At 41.8% G+C, this 8,729-nt stretch overlaps 1 protein-coding gene across 1 annotated transcript; it reads right to left on the bottom strand.

Moving 5' to 3' along the window:
- Positions 1–971: 971 nt before the first annotated feature.
- On the bottom strand, positions 972–3,662 carry LOC107046595. Its single transcript, XM_015269247.1, has 3 exons — positions 3,622–3,662; positions 1,514–1,633; positions 972–1,407 (listed from the first exon to the last, which is right to left on the bottom strand). Exons 1-3 carry the CDS (start codon positions 3,660–3,662, stop codon positions 972–974), a joined length of 597 nt encoding a protein of 198 aa, XP_015124733.1.
- Between the last annotated feature and the right edge of the window lie 5,067 nt (positions 3,663–8,729).

Raw genomic sequence — 8,729 nt, forward strand, 5'->3', positions numbered from 1 at the left:
TATAAAGAAATAGGTAGCATAGAATAATTACGTAAAGAGAGCGAGAAAAAGTAGCAGGCAAAAAGGTAGCAATGAAGCAGGTAGCGAGTTGCATCAATCGCCGTAGCGAGATGCATAAATCATGAAATTTAGCCCAAAAGTTACGGTAGGTAGCATTATTACTATTTGAATTTATTCAGGTAGCGTAATTATCATTTAAATAATTCCAGGTAGCTTCCAGGGAGCATTTGGGTTTGTTTGAAGGGTATTCTACTCTTCAAACCATGAGTATCGGTGTTNTCTCTCTCTCTCTCTCTCTCTCTCTCTTTCCATACATAAATACCCTGGAGTTCCGCAGGTGACGAATTCGCCTGGAATTTCTTTACAGTGTTTGTGAGTACGATGATATTGTTATAAACCATTATGGCAATAATCCACCGCAAACAGCATGGGATTATCTGCAAGATTTTTTGCAATTGCAAGGGAATTACAAAATTGTGAAATTACATTGTGATTTGAATATGAATGGAGACGAGGAGAAAGAGGAACCAGTCGCTGGTACTTCATCGAGGAGCAAGGTGGAGATTCCTCACACCGAAGAACATTCGAAGGAGGACGAGGGACCAGTAGCCAGCACGTCGAAAGCTGATTGTTCTGCAGTTCCAAAATGTCTCCGCGGTGAAGGGAGTAGCCGAAAATGTCATCATTCGTATAAATCTAAGAAGCTCAAGAAATCGAGAAGGTTCTAAATGTTTTGGAAATGAAAAGACGCATATGTATTTTTTTTCTTTTATTAGAAAAGCAGTTACATTGAAGAATAAAAATATAAAAAATATATCGTTTTGTTGTCATTTAAATCATATTTTTAACTCCCCCACTAATTGGGTGATAGTCCACTATACGATCATATAAGATTAAGCAATAGGCTGCAGTTTGACCAGGGAAATTACGATCAGACTCGAATTCAAGGCGAATATCAACTGGTCCGGATTTCAATCAATGACAATAAGTGGAGCATAGGTGAGGAAATCGGTCTTACTCAAGAGTGGTTCAGCTTCTTTACCGTAGTAAGAGCTTCGGAAATTCGTATACATGTCGTAGAGTAACGCATATTGATTATGACTAATATCAAGATTCAGGTTACCATAAGGGTAACTTTGAGAATTCAGAAAGAGCTTTATGTCGCGGATGTTGCAATGATCAAAACAACTCGCATTTTTGTTGGTTCGATTTTTGCGGTCAGTTTGGAATCCCACGATGACATAGTAAGGTTTTTCCAATTGGGTTGAGCATTTCACCACCCAGACGTGTTTAGAAGTCGCTGGCAGGAGTGGATACTCGTACGTCTCCCAGGCTCGAAAACTGATGGGAATTGGTGCGTCCTTGGAAATGTAGTTCAGTAGATTGATTTTCTTCGAATCAGCTACTCTGATGTAGGGAATCGTCCACTCTACTTTATCCAGTGAAAGTTTGAATGGTTCAGCAGCAGCTCCTCATGAATGCAGTCATCCAGTGCTTGGATGACTGCATTCACATCGCTGTTTCCACGTGTTTCAGACATAGATATCCACACACCACGATATCATAATCTTGATATCGTTCATGATCATATCTGACAATGCTACCAACATCGAAGTAATCCATCAGGTCCACTCTGAGAATTAGAACGTAATTGCGTGATTGGAACTGCACTTAGACGTAAACACTTTCAAGGTTGCGACGTCAACAGCTCTAGGAATTGTGCACGACGATTGGAATGTACCCTTGGAATGGTTTTACCCAAATTGCGTTGTTCGGACTGCACTTGGACGTAAACAGTTTCAAGGTTCCGACGTCAACAGCTTCAGGAATTGTTTACGACAATTGGAATATACCCTTGGAACTTATACTCAAATTGCGTTGTTCAAACTGCACTTGCACGTAAACACGTTCAAGGTTCCGACGTCAACAGCTCTAGGAATTGTTTACGACGATTGGAATGTACCCTTAGAATAGTTATACCCAAATTGCGTTATTCAAACTGCACTTGGACGTAAACAGTTTCAAGGTTCTGACGTCAACAGCTCCAGGAATTCTTTACGACGATTGGAATGTACCCTTGGGATGCTTTTACCCAAATTGCGTTGTTCGGACAGCACTTGGCCGTAAACACTTCCAAGGTTGCGATGCGCTGGAATTGTTTACAACGATTGTAATGTGCAACGTAAATACTTCCAAGATCGCGATGTAAACAGTTCCAGGAATTGTTGACCACTAGTGGAATTCACCCTTGGGATGTTTTTACTCGAATAGCGTAGTTTGTACTGCGCGTACATTGATACTGTTTCTAGAAATGTTGACCATTAGCTGGAATATATGTTTTTGGAGTGAAGTTATTTTTCTAGTACATTATAGGCAGCGGGGAAAAAATGTGAATACAAACGATGATAGTTTCACTTCAAACTTATAGTGAAAAGTTTAAATGAAAACTAACGCAGCATTATGGTGGGAGACTTAGTGTTGTATCAGAAAACAAGACAACGGACAATCAAGTGCTGTGCAGAGAATTAGAATCCGCTTTTAAACATCGAATTAAAACAGGAGTGATTATGAATTTGAGTCATAAAGACCCTCAATCCTGTCTGGAGGATGCAAAATCCATTGCAACTGGTCAATTGTGGAACACTCTGTAAGAACAAGGAAATATCAAAGCCAACGGAATTCTTGCTTGTAAATTCCAAGTGATGAAAAATGGTGAAGTGATGGAGGAAGTTAAATACTTCAATACTAGAAATGAGATTATTTTACCTACTACCAATATCGAGGAGTAGATTGAAGAGAATTTGACAGAACGACTGCTAGCTAAAATCGAGGATTTCCAGGAGAAGGATTCAGGATGGGTGTTAACTGAAGTGATCAATCTCACACTTAATAAGAATAAATATGTGCCACTCACAGCAGCAGGACTGAACACTTTTATTCCATCTCGTAAACATATTAAATCTAAGAAAGCAGTTGTGAATATCAAGAACAATGTTGATGAGACTAGAATTCATTTTCGATTCATTGATTCGTTCCGGTTCATGACAAGTAGCTTGGAAAAATTGGCATCTTATCTCGATGATAAAGATAAATCCATAACGCGAAAGTATTGTAATGATAATCATGACAAATTCCGTTTATTGACTAGAAAAGGGGTTTTCCCATATGAGTACGTGGACTCTTGGGAGAAATTCGATGACGCTCAATTGCCTTCTATCGAGGAAATCTATTCCAAATTGAATGATGAGAGTGTCTCTACTGAGGATTACGAGCATGCGTAAACAGTTTGAAACGTTTTTCGCATCACATCTTTAGATGAATATTCCGACCTCTATCTAGCAAAAGACGTGGTACTTTTGGCAGATATCTTCCAAAATTTCAGACAGACTCGTTCTTCGGTGTACAAACTTGATCCTCTGCATTATCATACCGCACCAGGATTAGCATTTGATGCTATGTTGAAATGCACTGGTGTAAACCTTGAACTCCTCACTGACATTGACATGTACTTGTTTATTGAGAAAGGGATTCGAGGTGAGGTGGCTCAATGTTCCAATCGGTATGCTTGTGTAAACAATAAGTACATGCATGAGGAATTCGACCCCAACAAATACTTCTTACCTGATGTACTTTAACGTGAACAATTTGTACGGAGCAGCCATGTCGTAGTACTGACCATATCGCTCATTCCAGTGGGTTGATCCATTAATCGTTGATGTGCATCCAATTCCAGATGATTCGAGCAAAGGTTATAGTCCATACGCTAGGGGTACTTCAGTGTACATTGAGATGTCCATTAGATTTTATTACTGGATTCCATGTTTTCGAGGTCGCTGATTGCGAATATGATGATCGTTTGTGCGAAATCGTGGGCAGTCTCTTTGTTTATAACAATTTAATTGTTTAAAACGGAATATCGCGGAAACGGCTGGCTATAGGGGAAAATGTTTCAAACAAAAAATGTTCCTTATCAAAAAGTGGACATATTTTGTCTGTTTGAAACATAGTCATCATTCATCAGTTCAGCGTGGAATTAAGCCGGTAATCTTCGAAATCAATCGGGACCTTTCGGGTCAACAGTCAAGAGTCAGCGAATCACCCGGAAAGGTAGTAGTACGACATAGTCAGTCAGTTAGAGTAATCGCTCGGCAGTTCAACAGCCATGTAATAGATTATCAACTCAGTTATTAGTTCAGTCCATCCACTCAGTAGAAATGTTATAGAATATCAAAATTAGAGTCAAATCAACGTAGATTTAGTGAATTAACCAGTACTATAGTTTCTCAAAGAGTTAAGTACATCAGCAGTGAATTAACGAAACATTAAAGTAGGATCAACGGAAGGCGCGTGTCGATGCGTCTCTCAGCGTGTACAGTTCCTCACCATTTGAGTTAGCTTTAATCGTTAGAGCAATTATCGATAGACATTTATCAAAGACATTTAATAGTGACTCAACAGTGAATTATCAATTTAGACGATATATTCATTTGAGAATCTCAACGAACTAAATTTGAGTGACAAGTATATAAAGTGTATAGAGTATTTTACGACGTGGTTCGATCCCACAATTAAATTGTGATTTTATGAAACAGTGTTAGAATTCATTTTCCGGCCTCACCTCTGATCACACACCCACAACCACCCTAAACCTAGCTTCTCATCAAACACTGGTCCTTCGAGCCGGATGTGGGTTCGTGTAGGTGAAAAAAGTGCCTGTGAAATAGTGCAAAAGGACGCCTCGTGTGTAACGAACTTTCGGGGTTCATACGGGCCATCAAACGGACAGGAGAGTGAATCAACAGCCCTTGTGACTCTTTGTTTTGATTCCGCTAAGTCGGGATTGTAAACACAGTGCCAGAGGACAATACATCGAGTGTTGTGAGTGGTCGGGAGTGGTCGTGCATCATCGTAGGCCCTCGACGCTTGGGCCAGTGAGCCAAGCAACAGGCGACCGTCAGGACTCATCGCAGTCGATAACATCGACTGCATCAACAGAATTTCAACAGTCGGTAACCCCCCGACAGTCGGTAACCAATTGACTCTTAACAGAACTCAACACAGAGACTTATCATGTCAGACAAGGACACGGGTACCGAGAACAAAGAACACAGACACTCAACAGGATGACAGTTACGAGACAGTTACTCCTCCGATTGCAGAAAATAATCCAAATAATCAACAAAAAGAGACTGAGGTGATAGATACCTCAGTAACAGAAGTCAAAAAGCCTCCAGTCGACACTGGAACCATCCCAAAGCAGACAGTCAACAAAACAGATGATCTCTCTCTCTCTCTCTCAAAGGACCCTCAACAAATCCAATACGTCAACCAGAGACCCTCATGGGCAGAAACACTACCATCAACAGGTCTAACAGGTCTTTAAGAATTCAGGATGAGACAGCTGAGATTCAAGGTCAGTACTTTAACAGAAATTCAACTAGAACTACACCAGTGTGAAAAGAATATTTTTGACACCACACTGGATGAGTTGGAGAGCCAGAAAGAGATAGTCGAAGGAGAGTGGACCGAATTCGTCTCTCTTCAGGAGAAATTGTTCGAGCACCTCACAATAAATAATGAGTATATCACTGAACGACTATGAGCAAGCTGCGTCAACAAAAAGGCAATGCCTCAGAAGCATCGGTTAACTGAAGGGTCAGCTTGCAAGAACGAGAGAGGACGTCGCAAAGGCAAGAAGAAGAATTCCGATAAAGCATCAACTCCACATCAAGAAGATAAGAAGCCAAGTGGGGAGTTTCCCAAGACATGCTGTATCTATTGTACGGGCTAGCACTTTATCGCAGTATGTAAGAACTTCAACGCATTGACGCCAGTAAAGAGGAACAAGTTCGTAGTCGAAAAGAGCCTCTGTGTCAACTGCTTGGAACCTCATCGTAAGAAGAAGTGTACTTCAACTAAGACATGCCACAAATGCCAAGGAAGTCACCACACTCTCATCTATGGAGGTAACTCACACACCATGAGTCCTCCTCCAAGCCGATCAAGGTCTCTATCAAGAAGCCCTGACCACTCATAGTACAAGGAACCAGGGGAAGTACGAGCAGACAGCGATTCAATAGACAACGAATGAAGTCGGTTCATTCATCATCTCATTGATCATGTCCAACGATAGTACCAGCACATCAACAGCAGTAGTGAACCTCAACAATCAGAGATCAATGAGATAGAAGAGAACATCAGCAATTAGCAGAATAATCAACTCAACTAGAGAAGAGTGGCGAGCAACTCAGCAGAATTACTCCAATCCAGTAAATCACAACGCATTGATCTTCGGAAATCTGATGGAGAATCATCTCACCGGAAAGAGTTTAATAATCCTTTCCAACCAACTGAAAAAAGGTACATCACCCGGACCAGACTCCAGAGAATCAATATCAGCAGAGAACCTCATCGAGCAGGTAATCGATCATCTACTGAAATAATCTGTAGTTGATGAAGACCTCAAGCAGTTCGAATTGAAATTTGGAGAACTCCAAGGAAATTAAGAGCCTCGAGCAGCTGATAAGACTTATGGAATCTTGTGCAAGAGGCATCAACACAGTAAGACGTTCAACTCAGCAGCAGCAGACATAAACATCTTCAAGTTCTTCAGACAATTCATCAACATCCCCCCTACCAGTGGGAGAGGGACAGCAATCAGACATTCAACAAGAGACAAGCGAGTGAATTGCAATCAAGAGTTGTAATTCAACATCAACCTCATTGATCATCCTCAGCATCGAAGTCCAGGGTCTTCGGAGATGACCGAGAGCCTCAACAATCAGCTGATCAATGAGAGAGCAGAGAATCAACCAACCAGAAGACCATCAACAGCAGAAGCTAAGGGAAAACCAGAGATTCCAGGACTGAGAGTTAAGTATCATTTATCTATTATCATTATTATGGCAAGTGATACGTCTCTCACCCTGTGTTTCTCCCCTTAGCAATCATCAACAACGAGCTCAACTTCGACGGAGGGAATTTACGCCTCTCGAGTCGTAAGAAGGCTCATCAGAAAGCTCAACAGAAGGAAGAACAGCACCAGCAAGTCGTCAAGTGCTTGTCACGTGGAGTCACGACCTCAAAGAGGCAGATAATCCATCAACTACACCTCCAAGGAAGGTCGTCAACGTCGGAGAGAAGGAGAATTGATGAAATCAATCCAGATCACAATAGCAGAGGGAGGCTAGGCAATCTTCAACCTGACGAATGGGCTGAAGAAGCAAAATTCAACACCCACACAGTTAAGAAGCAGCCTCGCATGACAGCAAGAATTGGAATAAACCGAGTCAAGAATCCTGGTCCAATCAACACTATCAAAGGGACTGACGACTAAGGCGGTTCACCTCGTCACGTCCAGACATCAAGCAGAAAAGGAACACGTTGGCGCCAACATAAAGCAATGATTGAATACTAACACGTACAATCAATTGCAAAGGTTGTTCAACGAGGGTATTTCTAGTGCGCACATAGAAACCTTCAAACGAGCAACTGATTGAGCTTCACCAAATAGCAGGGACCCAGGAAAAATCATCAATTCAACATTCAACATAGAAGAAAAAGCAGAGCTACCAACGACCAAATGAGCAACGAGCAAAGAGTAAATGAGCACTGTATCATTCGATTTCAGTCAAGAACATCAGCATCAGTGCTCAAATAATCACCATTCAAAGACTCACATCAATTTCAACAAATTGACGAGTCAAATCCTTCGATCTGTATAGATTCAATGAATCAGAAAGTTCAACAAGGAGAAAGAGGCTTCAGTATCATCAGAACTTCCTCCAGCATATTATCTACCGCATCATGGAGGTCTGAGAGACGATACAATCATTAAGCAGCTGTGAGTTCCAGTAAACAACTCCAACAAAATCCAACCGAAAATCAGCTAGAAGAAACTCTCCAACACAAGCAACTCTGAACCAAGAAATCGAGAGGTTCAGGAAATTCACCAACGAACCATCTACAAGGTGCGTCGACGCAGAGCAGCTCGACCAGCACGAGACCACCAACGTCCAATTCAGACACTAGACTGGTTAGAAATCAACGCAGTCGCCAAGTCGAACGTCCAGCAGAGAATGAGCAGTTCCAAACACGGGAGCGCAGGAAACAATTGAATCGAGAGGTAACGTATCATTTTCTATTATTAATTTGACAAATGATACCGCCCTCATCCATTGTTCTATTCCCGAGGTAAACCAATATCAGAGGAAATCAGCAGTGAGCACATCAACGAGAGGATCTACGCCTCTGTAAAGGGCACCTGATTCCAGTAGGAGTCTAGACCCTCATCAAGAGTCGTTACATGGACGACATCAACATACGAGACAAAGCAGCTCAACTCGACGACAGTCAACAAGAGAGTAAAGTCATCAGAGATAACCCAGATCAACGATTCATTGGGTTGTATCACTTCAGTCGTCGTCCAGGAGAAAACTGTCCTTGAACACCCAGAGAGGCTCGAACGAAGAGAAGATCATCAACGAGCCAGCATCGAAAGTGATGAGATCATCAACAGAGCAGGCGACAGTCAGGTGTCTACGCCGCCGGGACCTGTCCGCACTACCAGAGAGATCCAACAAGCAATCCTCAACATCAGAAATTACAACAATAGATCATCAACCAGGGGATTGTCACCAGAAGTATCAGCAGCTGATCAACAAGTTGACCTCAAAGTCTGTCATCAAGGTCAAGCCTGAATCAAGTAGAGCTCAGCAAGCACCAAGGTC

Source organism: Diachasma alloeum, unplaced genomic scaffold (genome assembly GCF_001412515.2).
Source record: "Diachasma alloeum isolate Michigan unplaced genomic scaffold, Dall2.0 Dall_scaffold_01540, whole genome shotgun sequence".
Taxonomy (NCBI): Eukaryota; Metazoa; Arthropoda; class Insecta; order Hymenoptera; family Braconidae; genus Diachasma; species Diachasma alloeum.

What these genes read in the sequence shown, in the direction of transcription:
- LOC107046595 (XM_015269247.1), bottom strand. Translation starts at nt 3,662, where the DNA reads ATGGCTGCTCCGTACAAATTGTTCACGTTAAAGTACATCAG. An exon ending in TTCACGTTAAAGTACATCAG is followed by an intron (nt 1,634 to 3,621) that starts GTAAGAAGTATT and finishes TCTAATTCTCAG; the next exon opens with AGTGGACCTGATGGATTACT. An exon ending in AAACACGTGGAAACAGCGAT is followed by an intron (nt 1,408 to 1,513) that starts GTGAATGCAGTC and finishes TCCCTACATCAG; the next exon opens with AGTAGCTGATTCGAAGAAAA.